This window comes from Anser cygnoides, chromosome 12 (assembly GCF_040182565.1).
Source record: "Anser cygnoides isolate HZ-2024a breed goose chromosome 12, Taihu_goose_T2T_genome, whole genome shotgun sequence".
In the NCBI taxonomy this organism is placed as follows: domain Eukaryota; kingdom Metazoa; phylum Chordata; class Aves; order Anseriformes; family Anatidae; genus Anser; species Anser cygnoides.
The window spans coordinates 10396237-10423598 of NC_089884.1; the positions used below are offsets into that span (position 1 = coordinate 10396237).

The 27362-nt window shown below is 37.2% G+C and overlaps 2 protein-coding genes across 6 annotated transcripts in view; one reads left to right on the forward strand and one right to left on the reverse strand.

The window, feature by feature from the left end:
• LOC106033227 (transcription initiation factor TFIID subunit 4-like) overlaps positions 1-20098 on the forward strand; it is a 146088-nt gene extending 125990 nt beyond the window's left edge. The window contains 1 exon segment of the mRNA XM_013176598.3: positions 17516-20098. Within this exon segment, the coding sequence (XP_013032052.3) occupies positions 17516-17683 (168 nt within the window). The 3' untranslated portion in view covers positions 17684-20098.
• Positions 17837-27362, reverse strand: part of KCTD15 (potassium channel tetramerization domain containing 15) — a 55646-nt gene continuing 46120 nt past the window's right edge. For all 5 annotated transcript variants that reach the window (XM_013176599.3, XM_067004186.1, XM_067004187.1 and 2 more), the window contains one exon: positions 17837-22969. In XM_013176599.3, coding sequence (XP_013032053.1) covers positions 22814-22969 — 156 coding nt within the window. In that variant the 3' untranslated portion in view covers positions 17837-22813. The remainder of the gene's footprint in view (positions 22970-27362) is intronic.

Sequence of the window (27362 nt, forward strand, 5' to 3'; positions counted from 1 at the left end):
ATGTGGTGGTGTTCAAGTACATGGGAAAACTGTACTGGTGACTCAGAATTCTACTAGCTGTAGCGATTTTTTTCCCCCTTTGTCATAGAAATTGTGAACCAGACATTTAAAAGGCACTTCAAGAGCAGTGTTACTGAGAAGCATATTGAGTCATGAAAAAATGCAGATATAATTTCCCCTTTTTAGAATATATTTTTTTATTCTGGAATAGCCACAGTTTGAAAAAGATCTACAATATAACCTAGATCAAAAGGTTTCTGTGCATGTCCCTCTGTCTCTCTCGATATATATGTATGCATATACATAAATATAATATTTTCTACCTGTGTATCTTGTTTGCTCTCAGTCCTTTAATATAGCATTGTAAACCATCTCAAACATGGCTAGTACGAATCTTAATGAAATTAGAAGTCGTGTTCTGTGTTTGCTGACCGTAAGTTGATGGGGTAAATTGGATCTTTTCAAGGTTCAGTATGCTACTTGTTAACATATTCTCTGCAAGGGTGGTTTTGTTGAACAGCCAGCACACCTTTATGACCAGGCAAGATTTAATTTCCATTTCTTAGCTAATGGATCACACATAATATATAATTTTTTGAAAATCTGATTCTAATTGAACTTGTGTCTCAGTAAACATTAGTACACTGGATTCAAATGGTACTTTTGTTCAAAATTTCATTTATTGGGTCCCCACTGCCATCAACCATATACTCTTAATCTCCTGCTGTTTATCTCATCTGCCCTGAACATAACTCTTGCCTGTATGTCTTTGAATTTATAAATTGCATAACTAGGTTTTCTTTTGAAAACCACTTAAAATTCTGTATCTCAACAAAATGAGAAAAAATAAGATCATTTTTAGCTAGCCCTATCTGTATGTTTCCACAACTTCGCATTATAGGAAAAACTGTCCTTCTCCAATTAGCAGTTTTATTTTATTCTGCAAAAAGAAATATAGCTGTTCTTAATTAAAAAAAAAAAAAGGCAATAATAGTTTAGTCAGTTTTCTGGATGTTTACATCTTCTTTCCCAGTTCTACATCACGATGTTCTCATACATTATGCTATGATGTTATGATACAAAAGCGAAATTAATAGCTGTAAAAAGTGACAACATTCTGCTGTAAGGATGTGCAGCATTGTTTATTAAAGTGATATTGTTTAAAGAACATTTTACAGAACTTCATTTTTCTTGAACTGCATACTAATTTTAAAGGTCAGTGTGGTTAGTTACCATAGTAGTGACCTAAAAATAACCTTTCTAGTGTACCTGTATATTTCTGATCTGTAGTGTTAGCATTCAGAAATGTTCTTTCCCTTAGAGTTTCAGCAGCTAAATAAGTTGCAACCCCTTCAGCTATACTCATAAAAATTTGCTTCCAGACAACATGGTCTGTTTATTGTGTAATAATCGAAATGGCACTAAATTGCAATGATTGCTGAACACTTAGGAATTGCATTAACCACTTAACTGCTAAACTATTTTCCATTTTCTTCCTCAATGTGAAGTATTATATTGATTTTCCTCTTAGTTAGAGCTGCTTACTCAACCTCTGAGATGAACAGAATATTTTAGTAGCCTCATACACTGTCATATTTTGAGTCAATCAGCAGTGACCTTGGCTAAGAATTTTCTAGAGATTTTTTAAAAAGCTATTAAGCAAAATAGCTTGCAGTGCATAGCCTTGAATCTTCACAGAAAATAGAGGGAAACACAAAACATCTCTAAGTGAGCTAAAAAAAAATTATAAGGAGGAGTAAATCTTTCTCTTTCCCTCTGAGGTGGGTTGTTTCCTATTGCCTTTAAAACACTGCTGCTAAGACAAATTAGTTAATAGTTGTAAGGCCTTATCCAGGGCCTTAATCGTAGCCTATAATGTTGTGCTTGGCATGTAATTAAAAATCTAAATACAGTGATAGGTGAAGACGTTTGGTAGTACCATTGCTCTCTATGGGGATGATGATGATTTTTTTTGTTGTTTTGTTTTCTAACAAGTCTTTGTTAACTGAGGTAAAACACAAACATTTGGGAAATATCAAACTTAAAAGCTCCTCGATGATACATAGCTAAACTAGTTTTGTTATCAAATATTTTAGTTTAAAATCGATTTCCTTTTTCCTTTCCAAGATTTCTAGAGATAAATTCTGTCTCTATTTCTGAGAAAACTAGTCGGAAAAAGCAGAGGGGTTTTGGGTGCTTTTTTGTTGTTTTTTTTTTTGTTTGTTTTCTTTTTCTTTCTTTCTTTCTTTCTTTCTTTCTTTCTTTCTTTCTTTCTTTCTTTCTTTCTTTCTTTCTTTCTTTCTTTCTTTCTTTCTTTCTTTCTTTCTTTAAGCAAAACCTTTCTGAAATCTTGCTGCAAAAAAAAGGGGGAAAAAGGCTGATACAGGTAAGGAAGAGTTAAACAGAAATTGAGCGGGGATGCTGGGGGGCAGCAGTGCTGCAGAACATAGCAGTGTTCGTGCGAAGGCAAGTCATTTCCCGAAACACTGCAGACACATGGCCTGAGGCAGTCTAAAACCTTTGGAGACCAAAATGGCTCGCAGGAGTTAGAAGTAATAAGGTGTTTTTCCCTTCTTTCTCCTTCACTGAAATTCTGTAAGGTTGCTATGCATTACCAAGGAACAATGCCACTATTTTTGTGTTTTATATGGGTATTAAGATCCATTACAATTTGACATTTTTAAGATTGGTTATCCTGTAGTTTGGTGTTAAATTGAAGTTGTTTGTTTTGAATTTAATTCTTTCATTTTTCAAAGGAAAAAAAGGCAGCACTGCTGTGCTGATAGCTTACTGAAGTATGCCAGGGTTTGATGTTTGAATTGAATGTTTGCTATCCCAAAATACAGGCAAAATTATCTTTAAAAGAACTCTAGATTTTTTATTTTTTATTTATAATCATTTTAATGTCTGAAAGATGCTTTCTGGTTAGCTTTTCACAATCATATTGTAGAAGATATTGTGCATATATCTTTAAGGCATAGCATTTCTGGGATTATTTTTAACACTATGTTACACATCCGAGATGTATTGTGCTTAATGCAACCTGCTTATGATTATTACAACCCTATATGTTTGCAGCAGCTAAATAAACTCCACATCAAATAAATTACTGCAGCAATGTTATTAGGCCAGCAGCAATGTTAAGGACATCTGTTAACTCTTTTTCAAATGCCCTGTCCTTACTCGTTTATTCTAAACATTTCTGTTGTTAATTACTACTTAAGTATGTGAAATCATCGTTCAAACGTAGCTGTGAAGACCTGCTTAGGAGGACTGAGGCAGGCTTGGGTCCCATTCTCAGCCTTACTCCAGATGCAACATTGAGAGGGGACCCGTAGCTTGTTGTTTTAAGTTGAACACTTAAAAGTCAGGTAAATTAGGACAGTTGACACGTATTTTTGTTACTGTTGTTCCAGCAACAGACATGGTGTACAGCATGGTCTGAGAAATTTCCCCCACTTAGGCCCTGAAAGTCTAACTTCTCGCTCTTAGTAAAGAAATTTGCAGCAAAATTTTCTCTGTCAAAATGCATTTTTCTCAAAGATAAAATGTTTAGTGAAAGTACACCTGTCTCCAAACCATATTTGTGAAGGAGGTTTTTCTGCTCCCGAGATGACATTTCTAGTGAGGCTGCGAGCCTGTTGCCCAGTGGCTGCGGCACCTGGGACATGAAGGCTGGATGGGGTCTTTGCCCCTGGGTTGGTGAGTCCCTCTGCCGCTCACTGATGTTATGATGCAGACTGAAATCTTCCAAAATGGAAATGGTCCCTGGTTTGGTTACCATTACATGGTAAAATGGTGCCTATTAAAACCCAACTCAGAGTTCTTTTAAAAATCTTTTCATTTGAAATCCATGTGAGACCGCAAGGTGTTTTGCTAGCTCGCACCAAGAGTGGCTTAGGTCACCATCTTTATTTGCAATTTAATGAATTGTAGATATTTGATCATGAAAACAAACAAATAGGGTGATGTTTTTCAGATGTTAGATGATGATACTTTAGTAGAACTCTTGTAAATTAAAAAACAAAAACAGAAGCAATTATAAAAGGATCCACAAAGAGCCTGTATAGACGGTGTCTAAAAGACTTCTGTTGGGAAGTTTGCCAGAATAGTGTGAATTTACATAGCTTTTCATCAACAGCGTATGAAAAATAGATGCAAAGTAAAGGAATACTCAATAAGTATGTTTCGCTTTTGTCATCTGAATATTGTCTGATTTTCAAATTACAGTCTTACATCTCAATGTGATTGAAGAAAACCTGTAGCATATACTTACAGCGTTGCCAATTCAAGCATTTTCTTTATTACTGGAATTCAGTTAATCACAAAGTGCGTGGCTTATTGCAGTGTGTGAGGCTGTGGAGGATCCCAGCTCTGATAGGAACCTCTAGTTAAATGATTCATCTGAGAGCAGACTGAGCGACCGAGGACAGGACGAACTGCTTGCAAGCATTAAAGGTCCCGGCTGCAGAATGGCATCCCTTCCTTTGCCCTTCTTCTCGTTCTGGTGAGACCAAGGCGCTTAAGCAGAGCTTGAGCCCTTCACCACTGGTTGCAAAGCCCAGCTCTCGCCTGTGCTGCCGCCAGCCCTGGTGAATGCCTCTCCCCGAGTGAGATTCTCACACATGCTCTGTAGAGGCTGTCAGATAAGATCATGGCTTGGCCAACTTTTATTTATGGGCCAATGAATTATGCAGCTGGGGTAATTAGATGTTTTTGTTTTGTGAATCAGGATTATGCTCCTGGGGTGCCAACCTAGGAGAGCCTGCGAAACTGCATAATAAAAGTCATTTTTATGCAGAGGTGGAAATATTTGAATGCAAAAGAGAATGTGTGTGTGTGTGTAGGGAAGCTAATGTCCTCCTGCATTTGGAGAGGAAGAGTGAAGTGTAAACTCTAGCTGTTATCCATTAAAGCTTTTATTTCTCTTGCATTGTATAGGGAAGGAAGAGCCTGTTTTAGCATAAACTCCAAAAGAAAACATGTATTTCTCTTCTCCCCCAAGTACAGCTACAAAATACAGATGTTTTTGTGTAGTTGGAAAACACTTATGGAGTTATATTTGTGTATTCAGGGAGTCTGTGTATATGTATAGTTGCTGCATTCTATTTTGTTTAACAGAACCCTGATTACAACTAAAGTTTGATATACTTTAATCACATCATAGTTTCTATGGTGTCCTTCAATTGCATATTTTAGAAGACATTTGAGGTGGCAGACTAGTATGTATTTTTGACTATTCTAACCTACATGCCTTATGTTTGCGCCTCAAGATAACATTGAATAACATATTTAAACTACTCATGTGTGAAAAAGCAAAATTATATCTCATGAACTGATTTCTTCACACATTCAAAAAATCAAATTCCCGTTTTGTTCAGATACTAAACAAAAATCAGAAGGGAAACAATGTTTTTAGAAATGATGCTGTATTTCAAAATGGTGACGATATGAATACCTTTAATGAAAATGTATGGTGCTCATTTTAAAAGTTAAATCGTTTTACAAAGGTAGTCTTTTATAAATGTAGTTTTCATTATGAAGGCATTACAGTCTGGTTCAGTTGAGTCGGAGTTTACTGAGCTGTTATAATTTAATATTTCAAGTTGAAAATAGATATTGTAAAATAGTAATTGGGGATTACCATATTTGCTTCTTTCTTCAATTTCATCACCCATAAGAACTAGTGCTGTCAAGTGCTGATGCTGTATTTACATATAATAAAACTAGAGGTGTATATGTTCTTGTGGATATCATTAGTTTTTATTAAATATATAGTTATATTTTATATATGTATGTATGTAGTAGTTCTGTAGAGGTATGTATAAATCATTATACCAAGGCCATGGTCTTTCATGGATTTTAATTACCGTGTGGCTATTCTTTGAGTTTTTGTAAACAAGGCAGACTTTAAATTTAAAAGCAGTATGCCAGATGAGCTGTTCTGGCAGCCCTTAGAATTAAAGCTTAGGCTTTCAAATTCCTACATCTCAAAATAGAACTTGGTGACATGGGATGCAAGTCTTTAAAAACAAAACAAACAAACAAAATAACCTAGTAATAGTAAAAGTTTCAAGCATCCCTGCTCAATTTACAGAATCCGTCCTGTTTTCCTAACTTTGGAGAGAATTTACATTGATTTACCATTAGATTAACTTTTTATTTTTCAACATGATGCTGTTGTTCTTGTCTCTGTTTAATTTTTAAGGTGACTCAGTAGTGAGGTGGTAAGGTGTTATAGTAGTCTTGCTGTATGTGCAAAAACCAGATTAGAACTGCTCTACTGTATAGCATGACTTGGTTAGACAGCGGCTGAGTCAAGCAGTGTGGGGAACATTGCTAAAATATTAAAGTTTGTTCTTGGAAATTATTTAGTCCACTGTAGTTCCACTGAAAGTGATGCAGTGTTCAAAATAGGAGCATAACAAAAGCAAAGTACTTTGTAATGAGTATGTAATGAATGTGGCAGGATCTTGAGCAATGCTTTTCAGAGTAAAGGATGTTCTGGCTACTGATCTGTCTTATTAACTGGAAAAAAAAAAAAAAGTAATTTTGAAGGAATTGTTTAAGACCTTGACAAAATAATGTCACCTGGGGGAGCAGTGAAGATTTCTGAAAAGTAGCATATAATCTGGCCATTATTTTGCTGCAATTTAATTTTAAAAGGATAAATATAAGCCAAGATCTAAGAACAGTGGTAGTTAGCAGGAAAAGCTGATATAGGATTATCAAGGTTAGGGTTCAGACAGAACAGATGGTAAAATAGTTATAGCCTACTGTACCATATGTTATTGCTGCACACGTTCAGGTAGCATATTATATGCATTGTGAGGAAAGATCAATGATCTTAACACAGGTTTTTAGAAAGACCAAAAAATAAGCTCCTAAAAAACTAATTTCATTATTTCAGGCCAGATTAACGAACTGTTACTGAATTCAGTATTCCAGAAAGGGATACGAGAAATTATGCATAACATGCAACTGTTTATGTTTTAATTCCCAAAAAGCTAAAATGAAGCTTGTGTTTCAGGAAGTCTATTTCAGGCTTGTTATACTTGAATTTCTGGGGTAAGTACTTAAAGGAAAAACAAATTTACAGCACATGAATTTAGATCATTAAAACAGGTTATGATTTGTTTTTTGTAACTTGTAATCAGGGGCCAGATTGTCAAAAGAGCGTGCAATCTTATTATGGTGCCAATGAAGTGATAAATTTCTTATCTGAAACAATTGCAGCTTCACTGTGGTAGAGCACTTTTGAAAATCTGACTCCTGATCTATAATTTCTGCTGTTATTATTCAGACACTTTTTAAAGAACCCATGAAACGAATGAAAAGAATACCATGAAAATGTGAAGGTGAAAGACAAGAAAGAGAAAAAAGGGTTAATCAAGTCAGAAGTACTGGGAGAAGAAGTGGAATGGTAGCAAAGAAGAAAAATGAAGGCAGAGAGTTGTGATTTGGAGTGGTGCTAAAGAGCCTCTGGGCTTGAGATTCATCTCGCATTTTATAATGCTCATGTTGTGTTGTATCATAATGCACTTGCTTCTACTAGAGCTAGCTTTTTCTCGTCTCTTATTGCCAATGGTAAAAATAGGCCAGTAGCATCATTCCATACTATTGAGCGCATTCTAAATTCCACACTGTTTTTTTTTACTTGCCTCTCTAATTAATTTAGTAATCCTCTTCAGTGTGTGTGCATGTGCACATTTGGGTATGTCTGCTCTGTTGCCCTCTTCCGTCATCTGTTTGAGTTCTCACATTGCTGATGATTGGTTGTGCCAGCTCCCTTCCAAAGACAGTGAATATATTACACTCCACTGCCTTTTGTTTAACTTCGCCAAAAAAAATCCCATCATGAATCTCTGTTTTTGGCTGGTACTTTTGGGAAAGATTCTTCTTCTGTAGTTGCAGCCCTCTTTTTTATATATTACTAATTTTTATTTTATTTTGGGAGTAATTAGATATGTGAGATATCAGTGTATATATTGATCATTGTCATTTTGGGGGACCTATGAGTAATATATAATATTATATAATTTTTTCAATTGAAGGCTAGGTTATGGTAGCTATGATATTTACTTGCTAATTCAGCTTTTCCTGTAGGTAGTCTGTGTGGTATCCAAACTTACCAGAACAGAAAAGATGAGAAGTTATCTCTAACTAAGATTAGAACTTTAACATCTGGAAACAATGTTTTTGTACATCACTGTCTCCTCCATGATTATCTGTAAGACTGAAGAGATTTTTCTTTAGATATTGATATTGGTATGGATTACTCAATCTTTTTTTTTTGTTACCGCAAGATGCAGTTGGTTAGAGGATGTTTCAAAGCTTTCATGTTGCATTTGTTCCCACTTTATAAAAAGAGGTGGATCTGGGATAATTGTGAGAGTGCAGGAGGGTTTACTTTTAAAAAGCAAGATTTTTTTTTAATGGCTTAGTTTGAAATTCAAGGCTTATTCTCTGTTGGTTGTGTTGAATAGAAGTTTAAAATGTTGGTTCTTTGCTTTGTGGTGAAATGGGTTGGAGGAGGATGAGGATTTTGGTATTCTTGAGGAAAAGGGGGAGATCACAGGTTTTTTTTTCAAATGCTAGGAAAGTTTAAACTGTCAGCATTGTGTTTATAAGTTAAACTGATCTGCCTTTTAGTCAAGGCTTGACTGTCTCATTTTGTCCTATAATGGAGAGAAAGAAAAAACCTGGATGGAAACTAAGAGGTTAGAGGAGCGTATCAAAGAGAAGTTATAAAAAATTATGATGGAAGTATGTATGTTGAGGCAATTTGAAGATGGGCAGCAGATCGGATCGCAGTCTGGAGGGCAGACAGCAATGAAGAGTGGTGGAGGCACGCGGGTCACGAAGCGTTTCTGTTTTGAGTCCTGGAGAACTGATCCTGGCGTGAAGGAAAGAGAGAAGCAGGGGGCTTGGAAAAGGACTTGGGAAAGAGTATATCTTGATAAATAGCAAATTGTGACCATGACATGCGAGGGACTGCCTCAAAATGTAGAAGGAAAAACTACAGATCATGTTGAATGGGGGCCGCTGCTGTGAGCTTCCTGCTGTCTGTGGGAAGGAAAACACAGTTTCCTTTTTGGAGACATTTTTTCAAGAGGTATTTATGCTGGTATGACTTAAGGTTTTTTGGACTTGTTCTGAACATAAAACCCCACTAACTTAAGAAGAGTCAAGAGAATTAATTGTAAGAAACAGAAACATTAAGAAATAAAGGAATGGGTAGCTAAATGATTCAGAGACTTCTCCCTGCTGAACTCCGTCATTTCTCCCTAATGTCTGAAATACATCAGGCCTTAATTATATTCCATGATATTTGCAGTAATAGAAAGAGTGTTAACCATCTTCCACATTTTATTTATAAACATTGATGTCTTATTTCCTTTACACTGGACTGTTTTCTGACAATGTGTTTATCCTGCAAGCTGAAGGTATTAGCATTTAAGGCTTAATTTTATTGCCACTCAATTCTGAGATAACCGCACTGCCTGCTTGCTTTTGCTTTATTTAACGGATTGGGTATATGAATTAGGGCCATATACTGCCCTCAATCTACAGAGGAGCCTCTGGTAATTATAGGGAAAGGTTTATACCACTATTCTCAGATTGTAACTAATCTGCTAGCAAATTTTGCACTGAAAAAAAAAAATTGTGCCAAGAGCTGGTAGATCCATGGCTATTTTTGCCCTTTGTTTGGCAGGTAGTGCAAAAAGTCACTTGATTGGCACTTGCACAATTGCTGGGAGTGCACAAGATGGCCCACAGTTGCAAACATAATTATTTTAAAGTCTGGGTTATACATCATAATTAGGCTTAAGAACTGAAAGTCAGTGGAGATGAATGAGGGCAATTCATGCTCTCAAGGGCTGAGAAAGTGATTTTGAGTTTAGATTTCACATTTGTAATTTTTTTTTCCACAAGCATTAAGATGTAGATACTTTTCTCTCTGTCTCCCTCTCTTCCTCCCAAGGGAGGACTGGCAATATATGAAACAGCTATATGATGTCTGTGTCTCACCTTAAATAGGTGAGATGTAGCTAGCACGTGAGGTGGCCAAGGTGCACTTCTTAGTGCTAATTTTCTTCTTAATCAGAAACAGCTACGAATGAATCCAGACTCCCACAGTTAGCTGGTCCCCTACAGTTGTTCTGCTCAGCATGTCTCCCAGAACAGGCCAAAAAAGCAATCTTTACTGGCTAGCAATTATGTATATTTTAATTAGATATTTAAACAATTAGATTTTACAGCTATATGTGTCTAGAGATTGATGAATGTCAAGAATATTTTAATTATTTTAAGTTTCTGATTAAATGAAAGTCACAATCATACAGGTTAGAAAAGAAGGGGCCACCCACTATGTAAAACTGTGATAGTTTTGAACTAATATCAGGAATTACCACAAGAGAAAAATCAGATGGGAATCAAATATGATTCAAGGGAAATGTGAATCCTGCAAGTTCAGCTGTAGGGCTTCTCCTAAAGTTAGTTTGACATTTCTCCTTTCCCAGTGAGAGGGAATACAGGCATGTACAGCATGGTTGAAGTACAGTAATATGGGCAAATCCCTTAAAAGAGGAAAAGAAAAAAAAAACAACACATGCTAATATTGAAAGATGAGAAGGGAAAAACACCACAATGCTTGAAAAATAACAATAAAAAAATTGGCAGGATTAGTATTTCAAAGGGAGCAGCACTTGATTAAACGTTTGGAAAGCATGGGAGGAGAAGCATTCCAAGCAAAATGAAAATATATGTGTATGATGGAAACAGGATAAATAGAATATTCAACTTATAATTACCACTGCAAGAATGCAGTCCAAACTGAGAGTTCTTAATCAGGTAAAATTGTCATTGCTTTTAAGTCCAAGTAAGGCAGTGAATTGTGGTAGGTATGAGATGTTTGTGGATAAAGATGTTGGCAAGATCTGTGGTTCCAACGAGGAGCAGGTCCATGAACAAAGTAAATGAAAAGACCTGGAGACTGCACCACCTGAGGAAATCGCGTGTTGCAAGAAGATAGAGGATACAAGACATGTTTTTATCACATACCAAGTGAGAAGTGAGGGATACAAAAAGATCTTAGAAGGGTGAAAAGTCCTAGCAGAATGCAGACCCGTATCTCTGTGCAGGAAAAACTTGAGCTTCTCTTTCCCTCATTAATGCAGTGATTATGTAGAGATCTGCTTGGATAAGGTGTTTAAGAATCTGAAATTATTTGCAGTCTGGTTTCTTCCTGAGAATGACCTGTTGAGGACTGGGCAGTTGAGCAGTTGCCTCCCTGGAGCAGGTAAATGAAATAGCCCATATCTGCTTTACTCTTACTTGTGTTACTTCTTTCCAGTGGGGCAGACTTCTCTTCCCAGGTTGTTTCTCACTGAAATGTTGCATAACTTGCTTTTTGCCCCTGTTCTCACTCAGTTTTTTGGGGGGGACATTCTCTCAGAAGAAGGAATAGGTGGTCAGGTTGGTAGTAGATGCTGAGTTCCTTCAGCTGGAACTTTTTGGTGTGATGCTGCTTTACAAAGCAGGTTTTCAATTATAATGGTACTTGCATATGTGACTTAGCTTAGCATAATAAAGGCAAAGAGCAGATATGTATAAAGCATTCTTTTTGTAATGGCAGTCCATTTAGTTGGTTTGAAATAACATCATGTAATTATAAACTAAAATGATCACATCTAAAGAAAAATCCTTCACTGTATCCATGTCTTAGTATGATTTACCTTCCTCTTACTATTTCTTAATATAAAAATTACTGCATGCTGTCTTTGAAATGTTGCAATTGTGTTGGTATTTGAAGTACTTGTAAATACTTGTGCAAATCAGTTTTTCTGATGTTTGTCTGCAGGGTGAGGTGTGTGTTTATGTGCCCAGGGGAAATGAGACGCATTTGCATCCAAGAGGGTGTAGCAAGCAAACGCGTGCCAAAACGGAGTCTGTAGGAACAGTTGCACTAAAATAGTATAGGATAGAAATGTTTGCAAATGAAAATAACTAGCTGCCTAAGAAATCATGGTGTCTAATCCTCACTGTAAATGTTGCTGATCTGAAGGCCTAAATGATAGCTTTTGGTGATGAATCTTTCTAAAGATGTTTGTAATGCCACCATATTGTGCATATGAAGATGCACAGTCTTTCTGTGGATATAATTATGTTTCATACGGTATTGTTAATCTTTGGGATGCTGACGAACAGTTACTATTTACTTTTCTGTACTTCAGGGGAGTACTGATTTAAGGATGTTTCAGCTTTCATTTAAATCAGTGAAATCATTACTATTAGCCTCAGTAAGTGCTGAATTAAAGCCTAAGTTATGTGGGACAGCTAATCATACATAATATTATACCTGTTTTTCGTGTATAAAGTGCCTGTCAGCCAAAGATCTAATAGCACTTTATGCAAGCAATCATTATTGCTGCAGAATATCTCCAGAATATTTCTTATGATCCAAGACCTCTTAGCATAAGGCCAGACTAATGTATACCTTATTTTCCCGCTCCTCTTCAGTTCACTGAGGTTGGAGAGACAAAATTCCTTGTATTTTTTTACTCCATAGATTGCTTGGCTTTGAATTGTTCCTGTATGATTCCCACTTTCAGACTTTGGCTTGAAGTGCAAGTCTGCCACAAGGATGTGCCACGTAGCCTGAGAAGAAAACCAGCAGATCTTTTATCATTATTGCCTTGTCTCTCTGGGTCACAGAGAAGCAATAGCCGCAGTTCAAGACTATGTTCAAAGGAGAGATGTCAGGACTGAATTGTTTTCTGGTGAAGGAACGATGGATAAAATATTAAATTCAATCTTCTATTTGCCCTTATCTTTGTGTTTCCTGACGAGAATATCACAGTGTATTTCCATGGTTCTGTAATTCAATGCCTTTAAAAGCTGAAGGTGTACAGATTAGTGAAAAAAAAAAAAGAAAGAAAAAAAAGATTTAATTGCTCAACAGTAGAAATCACTGTTATAAAAATCAGTAGATTTTGTTACATATGTTTTTATTATGTGAAAGCAATTCTGTTTCAAACGAGGAACAGCACGCTTTTGAGAGTTAGTCAGTTTAACTTTCATATGCCTGCTGCTCTAACCATTGTAATTTAATGCACAAAGAGATTTTTACTTTCCGAGCAGTAAGGGAGTTTGTCCATGAAAATTTCGGACGAGATGTGCCTGTCTTTCTCAGTCCACTTTCTCAGTAGCCTTTAAACCTTCTGGGAAATACTGACCAAACCTGGTGCGTGTGGAGGGGGTGAAGTAGAAGAGGGAAAGAGGCAGTAAGGAGCTGAGACCAAGCCCATGAAAACCACCATGAGGACTGTTAGCTCAGGCACAGGGAAGACGAGACATGCTGGTATCGGCAGCAAGGAGAAGGCTGCAATATAAGCTCAACAAGTTTCGGGGTAGGTTTGACTTTGGGGCCACATGTGCCGGGTGGGTGATGAGCACAGGCTCGGTGGGTCTGCCACCCCAGGGGGTGATGCTCGCCCGGCTGGCTCATGAGGATGGGAGAAGAGCCGGGCGTGGGGTGGTCCTGAGGCCATTCCGAAGGGAGCTAAAACCCCGGGGGGCATCTGTGATATGTGGAGGGTGCTACAGTGGACTGAGGATATTTCTGGGAGAGATGAGAGGTGATGAACGTGATGTAGAGGAGCAGGTTTTATTGTGGTAAGAAGTAGTACCAGAGAAATGCAATACATCTGGAAGAAATGAGGCTTCATTAGTTTCTCTGTTCGCAGGAGTATTTGTTTTAATTTCTAGAATGTATGTTTCTTTGGTAGACAGTTATGTATGTTTACCTAGGAATCTACCTACTCTTTTGTTGTTACTTTGTTTTGAACCAGAGCAGAATAAAAATTATTCTGCTTTTCCAGCAGCATGAGTTTTCTCACAGAAGATGATCATAAAAATAGCAAACAAGCTGAGATGAGTGGCCCAAATCTTGTGTCACATCTAACATACATTTGGAATTGCTTCAAAATGTGCACGCTGAACCAGTTATTACTTCAATTCTTCTTCTTAAGCCATAGTTTCAACCTAGGTAGCTTCCAACAATTGAATTAAGCTTGACAGTCCAACAATGTTATTTAAAATACTGTAAGTTGTATATACACACGTCAGCTAAGCGTATCTGAAGTGTATTAAAGCTCATTAAAGTTGATGGAGTCTGACTGTTTCAGTGGGTCTTGGATTACAGGTTAACAGAGAGCATGGCACCATGGCCTTTTTTTTTTTTTTCCCCTTCAAATTCCTGCATTTAATTTGATTTTTGGTGAATTTCTCTTTCTGGCTGTGCCACGGCATGGTCCCTGCTGGCAGTGGGAGCTGTGTGTGTCTTCCCGGAAAGCCCCTTTGTATGGGTGCTGCACAGTGCAGAATAATTCAGTTGCTCTCTGCTGTCTTCCTTACTGTCCTGTGAGATTTGCAGCTACCAAGTTCAAGGCAGTCACCAGCCGCCTTAGTAGTACAAGAAAGAAAAATTGAAGCAGCAAGGGAAAAGAGACAGTGGGAAAAAGGAGAGGACAAGATGGAATGGGAAAAGAAGTTGCTGTAACTCATTTACGTAAGTCATTGCAAAATGAAAAGGCAGTAAGAGTCCATACATAAATTCTATATTTTTTTTTCTGGTCTCAAACATTTTAAATTTCCCTGAAGTTATAAATAGAAGTTCACTGATACCAAAACTGGTACTGATGTATATTTGAGTGGGTGTGATTTGGTAATAGCTTGGGTGTGGCAGGCAGGAAACAAAGGATGTAAACAATTTACAACCATTTATTTGTTTTTATTAGAGCTTTTATCTTTGTAACTCTTACTAGTTTCCATAGATACAAACAAGATCAGGCTTGTTTGTGTTGATGAAAAGTCTGTCATGCTGATTTAAAAAAAAAAAAAAGTTTTTTTCTTGAGTAAAACCTGTGTTTCTTAATTCCACCATTACTGGCAATTAACTAGGCTTGTATTCATGTATATAATTAAAAAAAAAAAGTGGCATTTAGTACTGTACTTAATGTAGCATTCCAAAGAATAATTTTGAGTACAATACAGTACCAAACAAATTGGTCTTTAATTTAAATTAGAGATCATATTGACAGTTACACGTTATTGTCCTGTCAATGTACAACTGTGCTTTTCTACTTTCTAAAAACATTCTTACAAATTTTTTCACCTTGTGAAAGAGAATTACAGGGTGTTATCAGGTAACTGAGTAGCTCACAAGCACATTTATGAATGTGCACAGCTTAATTTCGTGTTATGGTGTTGCATTAAGTGTATGCTCTTACCACCCAAAAGTTCAGTACCTCAAGTGATAAATGCAATGAATATGACTTACCTCATCTTAATTCCAGCTACTCTGTCCAATAAATATAAAGCAATTATTTGCTGTATAGGTACCTCAAGTATTAAATGATTTTATGTGAAGAAATATATATAAAAGTAGCTTTTCTATTAATATTTGGTTAAGCATGTGCAGGATGGTTCTGGTCCAGTAAGCTACAGATAGTATTTTTGAAGAGTTTCTTGTCATGAGTTTAAGGTGGCCACATTGCTAAGTGTTTTTGTTATGTTCAGGAACTGCAGTCAGCATGGATGTGAAAGAACTATTACTTGGAGCAGGGGGAGAGATTCACCGTATCAGAGACAGAGAAGAAAAATATTTTTGAGTCAGCTTGTTCAAAATAAATATAGACATGGTAGTTCCTTGGAGAGTTGGAAATAATGGCAACAGCCCTGGCAAAACAAATGCATGGTAAGAGTGCAGACAAGAAGCAGCTTAAGGTAGGGTATTGTTTCAGACCTGTGGAAGATAAAGAGTATGAGTTTAAATGATGCTATTTCTTTTAGGAATGGAAAGCGTTTTGGCATAAGGGCTGAATAAATTCAGAGCACCACTAATAAATGGATTGTGCACTGGGGATGTGTCTGTCTTCAGCATGGATGAGCAACCCTTGGAGATGCAGCACATGCTTTTCCTATGAGCAGTGAGGCTAGGTGGTAAATCAATTAATCTATTAACAAAAGCTACTTTATACTGGAGAACAGAATCCCTAAGACCAAATGCTCATGGCGCTCGAAGGTTGTGGGCTTCTCCTCTTGCCTCTAAGCTTAGCCACATTCATTTTACTACGTTAAGCATTTTTTGTGGTTATAAGAGAATAGGATTTGCCCCACTACTGTAATTTAATAGCCAGATATAGGAGAAATAACTTGAGCAGTATAGTTCTGCAGGTGAGTCTGATTTTGCCAGTACACAGAGAGAAAAACAGTAGTGAAAACAGTGTTATGTCTTACTTGCAATATACCACGTTTGTTTCCCCTACAACCTTTCAGTACTAAAATTATGCTTAACTGTATTTTTAATGGCTAGAATCAAGATCCTAGAATAAGTATTCCCTGGACAAAGAAAGGTAAGTTAAGAGCAGCAGTAAGTAGACTTGAAATAGGTATTTTAAAAGTTTTGAAAACTGTGCCAGATGCTTTAGAGGTTTGAAAAATAATTTAAACCTTTTTATGGATTAAAACCTAATTTTGTAAGTCAGAACATTTTATTTCACCAGAAATCAATTGGAAGCACTGAAAACAATGGCCTTTTAAGGATGAAAAAAGGGTTGAATCTATCCATCTATCACATTTCTGTTCTAAACTCAACAAGACTGCACAGTTTATAAATTATGTCCTTTCAATTTCTAAATATTCGCATCATAGTGTGCTCTGGCCCTGATCAGTAACTAAGGAATGTAGTTTTTGAATGTTATCTCTATACAGAAGGCCAGAATGAAGTATTCATTGATTCAGTAGCTTTGGACCAATTTAAATAAAACAAAACAAAAGATTTAACATAGCACTAGAAAACAGTACACTGATGTTTGTCTTTATCATCTTAGATGTCTGAGTTTTCCTTGCAATTTTTCTATTTAATTTTCCAACCTCTCAGCTGAGTACTGTGTTCTCTAGCAAGATTGTTTAGTATCTCCTCACAGCAAGCCTTTTTTCTTCACTATGCCCAGAGGAGATAATGGGGGTCCCCATGGGACTGCTGAGGTTATTATGGCAGTAGCAACATACCGGTACACCACTCACCTCTTTCCAGTCCTAGACAGGATGTGGAATAGCATTGTGCACACATTTGATATACCAAAGATGCCTTTATCTACTGCAATTAGTTTTGTCCTAAAAAAGGCTCTTGAAATTGTAGTGGTCAATTACATCTATGGCTAACATGACTGTAGCAGGAGAATTAGCCAGATATATTTGTCCTGTGTTGTAAATAAACAAGGTCTAGTCTCATGTGCATGTTTTCACTTGTTTCTTTACTCTGGTTAACTTGCTGAGGCTCAGAAGAACAGAAAAAAAAAAAAAAAGAGAGTCATGTAATACTTTCAGAATGAGGCTCGTAATACATTTAGGCGTTTAAAATAATCCAGCAGTTAGTAGTTGTAAACCTGAGAGTTGGAGGACTCTCCACTGTTGCAGGACTTTGAACTCTGCTGTGTTTTCTTTGTAGGGCCTCAGTATGTCTGGTGGAAGTCAGGCTGGCTTGGGGACTCCTTCATCAAGGCAGTATGCCCGACAGAAAATAACTCGCGTAAACCTCAGGGACTTCATCTTCTACATGGAACAGGAAAGAGAAACGAGCCATTCTCTCCTGCTCTATCGAGCTCTGCTTAAGTAAAGCCAAGAATTGTACTGATTTCTCCATACAGAAGCTCAACTTGCATTGAAAAGCTGTCATTTTAATGTGCCTTCTATTTTTTTCAGAAGTCAATGTTCCAGTAATTTTGTTTTGTAAAATTGTCAGACACATGCAATAAATTCCCTTTATGTAAAAAAAAAAAAAAAAAAAAAAGGAAAGAAAAAAGAAAGAAAAAATGTGCAAAAGGTTTTAAAATGTTAAATCCACAGATGTAACCAACTTCAAAGTCTTACTACATTTGGCCATTTTAGATGAGGCTAAAATAGATGGCATTGAAGTTACACAAATGGCAAGACTGCTGCAATGGCTTACATAAACCATCTCATACTAAGGAGGATTGGGTCAGGTTCACAGAATTGGGACCTAACCAGGGGATTAACCTTTTTGTTCACTTACGGTGCTGGTTTTCTTTTCCTTTTAGGTTTACTAGCACTGTTTCCAATGACTAACCATGGTGATACCTGATGTTATTTTAGATTAGTTCTAATTGCATTTTTTTGCACAGCTAAAAGAATAGCCAATGCACATTCTCACAAATTTTATATATTTAGGATTTTTGCTTTTACTGCACAGCTCTTTTCCTGAGCCATTTGCTGAACCAAATCCTAAGTGTATGAAATCTGTGCATTTGGATCCCAGTGGAGTTACCTTGACTAGCTTCCAGTTGTTTTCTGAATCTATTCAACCTTTTGCACATTTGTAGCAGCTGGTTAGTAACATGAATCATTTTATTTTCTAAAATCTTAATTTATTTATTGCAGAGTATGGTTTAATGGTGGTTTTAAAGGAGAGTATTGTTCAGTAAAGGTTTTAGAGTATTCTATATGGATTTTTCAAGTCACTGTAAAGGAAGTTTCTGGGATCCAGTTCCACTTTTAGTAGCTGTCACGAGAGCAGAGGTGAGCCCTGCGAGCTTGGTGCCACTGGGCGGTCAGGGCAGCGCTGCAGGGACTGGTGATGCTTTGCCTTGGACGATTGGACCTGAGGACTCCAGTCCAGAGAGGCTCATGAACAAGTGCATGACTTTAAGCATATGGGTAGTTTTAAGTACTTAAAGGTGGGAGGAATGCTTTTTAAATGCTTTGCTGAATTGGAATTTAAGGGGCCCACACCAAAGCCAAGCAAAGTTAGTGTGAGTCTTTTAAATAGGTACAGATAGGAATGCTAAGCAAGAAGCTGGGCACAAGTTGTACTTCAAACCTAACAGTATTATCAGTAACCATGGAAGGGAGACATTTGCTTATTTATCTTTTCAATTTTTACTATGTTTTGCTTGCCACTTTTTTGAGGCAATATTTTTTTTTTTGATGGGAAACCATAGCGAAAGCACAAATAGAACTATTTGTCCAATAGTTTTAAAAACAAAAGTTTTAATTATTTTTTAAGGTTTATGAAAAGCAGAAGAAAATTTATACTGCTGCTATTTAGCCAAAAGATTATTCATAAGGTATTTAAGGCCAGGAAGTGTAAAATTATGTTTTAAATGTATTGATAATTTGTACATATTGTTTATAAAGGCCTTGTGTTTATTAGAATTACGTTATTTTGATGATTTCTGTACATACTCGTAAATACCCCCAATTTGTGTGAAAACATACTCCCTTATTTGTACTTATTTTGTAAAGAAATAAAACAGTTTACTAAAGTAACACATCGAGTGACATACAGTATTAATTTATCAAACATGAATTTCACATTGTCTTGTAGTTCTTAAGCACTGTTCAGAAACATTTTGCATTAAAATATTAACAGAATACCCACAAAGAAATATTAAAACCAAATACTCCAATGTTTTGTTGTGCTGATTCTTATCCTTTGTCAAACATCTAATAAAATTGTCAACAAACCTTGATGCTATTAATACAGTGAATGAATGCACTCAACAGTTGCTTTTTCCAAAGCAATTAGTCCAATAAGCACAACATAACATTCTTTCACTTTTTTTCTGAGACTTGGGAGCCGAGTGGTGTAACAGGGTTGTACAAAAAGTGCTAGCAAAGACTAATGTTCTTCAAGCCACAGTTTCAGTGCTCAGAAAAAAAAAGAAAAAAAAAGGATCAGAACAATTTTGTTCCATCAAATTAGGTTAAAACCAGGCTATGTTTACTTTTTGGCCTTCAGAATAAAAACATTTGCTGGCTGCACACCACAGTTTTATTGGAGTTTCTATGATATTTTAAAACCTGTTTTAGTGACACTAAGCAATGTTCTTAATTAAGTTATGTTGCTATGGTTTAAGGCCAGAAGTAGAAATTCAAATCAGTTTATGCTGATATTGCTGCATAAGAATACAGGGAAATAAGTAAAAAAGATATAAATGAAACTGTAATAAACTTTAAATAAGTGACCTGAAGTTACTAACTAAAAGAACATGTCCTAGCTTAACTTTCTTTTTTTTTAAAAAAGGCATATTTCTTCTAACAAAGTGATTGTTTCCACATGTCTTCCTTGCCTTAGTGCTATTTTGCAGTTAATGTTGTGATGTCATGGCTCAAACTTTCCATCTCAAGTTCACATTTAACTCGGTTGGCGCAGCCTGGAACTTTTCATGATGCCACCTTTGCAAACTGCTGTAAGTACTCGAGCTGCTTTATTGATCTATAAAAAAAAATACGGTAAACACCAAACTGAAGAAAAACAAACCAACCAACCAACCACAAATACTTCAAATGGCTTTCTACATGTATCTGAAAGCATCCTGCTTCCAAGCTTGTGAGAGAACTGTCTGCCTGCAACTTCAATGGGAGCAGGATGTGCTCAGCACCCCACAGGTACTCAGTGTCCGGTCCAGCTTGCAGACAACCCGTGCTGACCTCAGGGAAGGCTTTGCCTGAGTAAGAATGGCAGAACTGAGCATTTTTAAACATAAATGTGACATGTTCACCTTTATCCCCTAGCTGAGAGGTAATGAATGGAAGAGGATACACAGACAAGAGTTCAGCCTCTGCTAGTACTAAGTATCCCTGGTCAGGAGTGCAGGACAAAAGTGTATATAGGCTAAAAACATGAAGCTGAACAGATTATTTAAGTTTTGAACTTAAAGTGAACTCAATCTATGAAAGTAATAAATAAAACACCCTTTTTTTCTTTTCTTTTTGTAAGACATGGCTACATCAAGCTGAACGGAGCAAAAGGCCAGAGGAGACGCAATCAAAACTTCTCACCTTTCAAACAACAGGGGAAATACAGTGAGTGTTCCACCCTACTTGCTTATTTTTGATCATTTACTTTACAGAAATGTTTATGGCATGAAGTACTGTATAAGAAATGTGCATACACAAATACATGACAATTATACGTTAAGTTCTTTACAATATTAAATGTATAATATACAATTCTACAGATATCTTACAAAGGTGAATGCTGTGCCATATATTCAAATATGGCAATGCCTAGGAACTTTAGAATGTCATACAAGTATAAAACCACAAAATAAAATAACTTTACAACTCTTTTGAAGTAGACAGATTTGCTCAACTGTTCTGCTAAGAGATCTCTGGTTTGGATAAGCAAGATGAAAAAACCTGCAGAGGTCTGATTTTCTATGGTCAGGTATCCAGCACTTTTCCAAAAATTAGACCTCTGCCTAGATTGTAACTTGGATATTTAGTACAGCTCATCGCTTTTGAAAATATTAGTCTTAAACTTGAATCTTTATTTTGTCTGATTGCAATCATTAGGTATTAAAGAATTGTTGACCATTTAATACTGTTATATATGGCTGTATTTACGCATCTAAAATGTTTAATTAAAATTCAGCATCTACAACAGTATTCTATAAATTAATGTGGGAGAAACTAAATAGTGATTAACACATGAATTAGTTATTGAGGACCCAATCATGCTAAACAGGATTTAGCAGAATGCTATTTATAACCTTGCACCTGCAAACATGGTGCTGTCTCCTGAGTTAGGAAGCCCTGTAAGTCAGAGAGTCGATACTGATTCATGAATGGAAGAGTAACCTCCTACAGACCATGGGCTTCTTTAAAAATACAATTAAACAGATAGAGGGCAGCTACAGAATCAGTATTTTAATAATAGTTTAAAATAATAGAGGAAAAACACTCTAAACAAAACGTGACCTGCTTTCATCAAACAGTGGAAGGAGAGGTTTTTAACATCTTTTTGCAAAAATTCCAGACCCATAAAGAATAGCTTGTCCAAAATTCTTAATGTTTCCTCCTAAATGTGGGCTTATAACATGGTTAGTAAATGAACAACAAGAGGTGGCAGAGCTTGCTTGGGAGAACCACGCTTCTTTGATGATGCAAAACTTATAGTTTCTGAGTCAAAACACGACTGGCTTTAAGAGAACTACAGCTCCACAATAGGTATGTGGCCCTTGTTTGATGGTAGATGGAGTTTTATTTTGTGCTTCCAGATCCCTACTTCTGCAAGTATTGCCATAATTGGCCTCATCAATTTTTTGTTGCTTCTTTTGTTTGGTCTGTTCGTTTGTTTTTTTAATACTGAGCACCAGTTGACTACAAATTGGTCCTTTTCTGGTTCCGGATTCTGTCCACAGAGATACTTCAGTTGGAAATGTATAAAAATAAGCCATTTGCTAGCGTGAAGGAGTACAATCACAGAAGAGTTGTGTAATGTAATGTGTGGAGGTGTAAAGCACATCTGATATGAAGGAGGTGTGGCAGTCAGGGAAGATACTCAGTGCAGTTTTTAATGTACCATCTTCCTCTTGGAGGCCCCCACTTCCACGCATCATGTCAGGGTATCGTTGGAAAGGCTGTCGGAATCATTTCTCCTGCTGATAGATTCAAATCGCTTTAATTGGTCTTTCCACAGAAGTCCAATCTAGGGTCAGGGGTTTATGAAGCTTTGCCTTTTTCACCACCACAGCTGTTCAGCTCAAAGTACATTCCCACCAAACCTGGTATGCTGAGCATGCTCAGTATTTCATCGTGAAAAACGGACAACTGGTTTTTCAAATGCATTTCATGGCTGGCTATGTGACAGGTAGTTTCAGAATACCACTAATTGGCAACATAAAGTCAAAATCTGTTTGCTAATACTGTTTTGCAAATCCTTTGTGTTTCACATAAGGGACTATTAAACACTTCTATGGTTACAAAGGAGTATGGGTAGGGTCTAGTCCAGGGGCTCCTGTTTTATTCTGATCGTTGGAGTAGGTTGTGGTCGTCTGTCTTCGCGACACAGGACGTATTCGCTGAACTGAGAGGAATCCACTCCACCACCACATGAAGCTGCCACGTTAAATCCCTTCTGAAATAATCTTTCGAGCACCTGTAATGTGGAAAAAAAATCAGATTAATATTTAGCAAGTGCTAGTGATAAAAGCTTTCAGGAGCACTGGATCTAAATGACGAATTTAGTCTTTCGACTCCTCATAGAATGAATATTATTCAGCTATAATTCTGTAACTTATTCTTAAATGACTACACTGTGATTAAAGTCTTGCTCTCAGCAAACCTCTGTAGAAAACAAAAATTAATCAAACAAATAAGCACTCTACAGAGCAGCTTCCTACATTATATAGTAAAATACTGGACTGCAGTTATATTGATGTTCTCTCTTACAGCTGATACAAATCAACATAAGGTTTAAGTCCTAATAAAAAGTGCCCATTGTTCATTAGTAATATGAACAGTCTTATAGAAAGGGGCAGAAAACATTTCTGTGTTCTTCCTTGGCAGATGAAAAGTCATTAGGAATCTGAGTGACACTTCCACCAGATCTTCGTGAAAATCTCAGCTGTGGTTTTCCCTTGCTGGAAGGGAGTGCTGCTTTCAGAAAAGCATGGCAAGGATAGGATGTGGAGCCAAGACATGGACAACAAGGAAACATTCTGGCCCAAGAAAGAGGTTAATTTGTATTGCCCAAATATATATTTTCTCTTTCTCCTTCTAAAGAAAAGTTGGTGCGATTTAGATTCATGAATTTAAGGAACCCAGAGGCAACTTTAATTTCTGAGACTGTCACACAGCACATTACCCTAGGATATACTGATCTTGGCAATATGACGGGGGCCTTGTTTTCACACGGGTGAGCATGTTGATAAACAGTTTCCCCAGCAGAGCAGGAAGCGCACAGACTCTTCTCAGCACTCGGTGAGACTGGATGCCAGATCCATCTTTGGCAGATCTGCAGTGTAAGATCTACTGGAGGAGATGCCATGCTCCCGCCCTTCCTCCCACTGGCAGCTCTCCTGAGCCCAGGGCAGTAGCACCGTGTCTCCAAAAATGACAGTCTCAGCACGACAGAAGACACTTATACGCCCTTTGGAGCTCGGGCAATTCTTGTGTATTACAGGAGGTAGGAGCATGGGCAAGGCTCTGCTGTGTTACATATGGCAGAGCTGAACCAGACGTACATTTTAAGATTGGCTGAATAACGGGAATCTTCACACCCACATGTGAAATCTCGATCTAATACTCCTCCAGACAAACCCTTCCCAGAGCCCATGGTGCTGTAGCACTGAGCCAAAATACCACATAGGCTAGTAACACTAATAATACTGCAGCATGTAACTGAAAAATCAGAACTATGTCTAAAATTTGATTGATTACGTGAACTGATCCAATATTTACTTTAGAGGCAGGAAAAGTGGTTCCTGTGTTTATCTCTACAGAAAAATCTCATCAAGTGCACAACAGTCCCACCGCAGTACCACTTCCACTGCTCCATGCCATAGGGCCACTGCAATGCGATGTGAACCTGATGATTTATAAAATCTGATGAACCTAGTAATGACCTTCACATGAGAGTTTTCTGCCACCAACAACTGCAGGGACTAAGTTAAAAACTTGTTCACTCAACTTAGGTGTTTAAGCAGTATCCCCTAATTAAAGAGTAGAAAACTTGTATGCTTTCACAGGTTTCTACTACAGAAACAATTTGATTTCTTTTTTTGTTTTACCATGAGTGACACTGTGAAGCACTTTGCTCATGATACCTACTGCAGTAGTGCTTCAGTCTAAGTGTTTCAAGGCATGAGATGATTGCTACAGGGGGACTACAAATAGTGCCACGTGTTAAAGATTATCCTACCAGATGTCTGTCCACCCCTGCACAAAGACCCATGTGAGGCCAAGGTGCACCATTTCTTTTGACTGAGTGCTTGCTTTGCTTGCTCCAGAAGCACCAGTTTGGAGCCTTTATTAAAGGTAACTCATTTCAAAAGGACAACTCTATCCAAGGCACTATGGTAGTGCAATGCAAACCATGGCAGCATTTGCTGTTTCTAATCCAGGAGAGCACTCCTTTGAGGTCGTCTGTGTTAGCCATCCACATATTAATCAGTTTTGGGTTACTAGTGATAACATGTATCTAACTAAAAACTTGTATTTGCTACCTTGGCTCTTAAGGACAGGTAAAGGACAGGAAATGTACTAAGCCATGCAGAATCTGCTTAAATCAGCTTGCCCAAGGAGCTCTGCCTAGCCTTGGGACAAAGTGACTTACAGTCTCAGAAACTTGCACCAGCCAAATTATTACTGACTTTTGCCCTGAAAGTTGTAGAACTGAAAAGGCTAAAAAGCACACCAGTGTACAGAAAAAAAAAAAAAAGAGGGGGAAAAAAAAAAGAACCTGGAGTGATTAAGGGGGGGGGGGTGGCTAAGATAATTAAAACCCAAAAAGCTTACAACTCTGTAATTTGTTTGGGCTGCACAAAGCCGTTAGGACAGAACTGGGGTGACACAGAGAGGCCACAATATTGTTTTACTTGTTCGTGCTAAAAAAGGCAGTAGTTCGACAGGGAAAAAGGAATAAAACATCATCAAGCTGTTTCACAGGCTGGCATGTGTTTTGACTTTGTGTATCCCTGTTCTTAGATCAGGTAAGATGAGGACAAGAGGTTGCCCAGCTACAGGAAAGGAGACTTCTTCCACTAGCTGGATAGAGAAACAGAAGATTGACAGGTAAAATTTCAGAGACATGACTTTAAAACCTTGCTAAAAACTTTTAAAAATCAATTTGGTTGTAAGACAAAACCAGCACTGGGGTGCCCTAGGCTTGCCTCAGTCCAAAGCTATGGAAGGCTGCATGTTTATAGGACTTTTCTTTCCTGGGCCAGCTCTCTGAAAACACACAGTCCAGGTAAACATTACACCCTTAGAGCACCGCACACAGAACAAAGCAATTCATTTTTGCTACCTATATGCTCGAAGGACTTGACTGCAGGCTATAATCTAGTGTTAAGAACCTCGGTATCATCAGTCCTCTGAGTGAGAAACAAAACTGGTCAAATCCTGTAAATAGTGCTGTGAATGTTTAAATATTGCAGAACTGTAAGTATAAGTTGAATGAGGTTGTGCTCAGTTCTATGGAGAAAGCCTCCTAAAGGCTGCTTTCCATATGCCCTAAGCAGTTGTTTGTATCCACCAATGCATGCATGAGACTAAATGGCATGTTGAACATGAACAGATTTAAATTCCATTTAGTGAATTTGGCCTTACGTGCATTACTTTTTCTGAAGGTAAGTGACAGACGGAGGGAAAACAGTAAGTGCCTGTAAATAAAATCAGAGCTACTTTCCTATAAATCTCCAAAGAGAATATGCCAAAAAGTAAATGAGTATCAGCTGTGATTCTCTTACGTATAGGGAGACATGCACACTATATTAAATAGAGGATTTGTGCTAAGATTTAATACACTTTGTCTCCCAGTATTCTGAGCACATCAAGATACGGGCTCTGATTTTGTTGGAAGGTTTTCCAAACAGAAATATGATACTTGCGCTTACTGTATTTTATTAACATTTTACAGAATACTGAAGAATACAGTCTTATTTATGGAGACTCGGTGTTTAGCATATACAGACATCACAGAATTTTCTCTAACGTAAGCTCATGTATCTCACCACAACCTATTGTGAGGAGCTGAAAAAAGCCATTCTTAGTCTTAAGAAAACTCTATACCAGTATGTGATTGCAAATGAGCGTTAAATATAGAGCTGCTACGGTTTTTGGCTGCCACTACCTACTCACTGTTGATATTCTGTGTTTTGTATGTACAGTTCCTGACACAAAGCATTTAGCGAAAATCTTTTCCAAAGATCTGAAGAATTTATACATATTGTAGTTGTGCTACCAAATACATTTAAGCAGGGCGTAGGGGGACAAAAGTGATGCAGCTCAGTAAGCAGCGGGCAGACTTATAAGGCCAGTCTTTCAGATTCTTTGGAAATGATTCTGCTCTTCCAACCTCTACACCTTCTAACCTTTCTCCCTTAACTCTACATATTTACATCATTGTACTCCTAACTTTTGATTTAATATTAATAATTAATATTGCCAAAAAATTGTGGGAAGGTAACGGAGAGTGCCTATGTGCTGACCAGAGTCCATCACAGTCAGTGATAATTAGCTGTTAATCTCACTGGACTTTTGTCTCAGAAATGCATCATTTTCCACAAAGTGATTGAAAACACTTTCTATTAATTATATAGTAAAATGATGTAATTGAATTAATTATTTAGACTGTAGATTCTTTAGCACAGAAATGTTCTTTCACAACATGAACCTACTAAGAGACTCGTTGATTCTGACAAAATTTTGACTGAATTTGAAACATGTTCAAGCAGTAACAATTAGCATTCAGCTTTTACTACAAACACACGCTTCCTACCAGTATGCCACTTAATGGAGCCAAGCGCTAAGCCATTTGGGCATCCAGC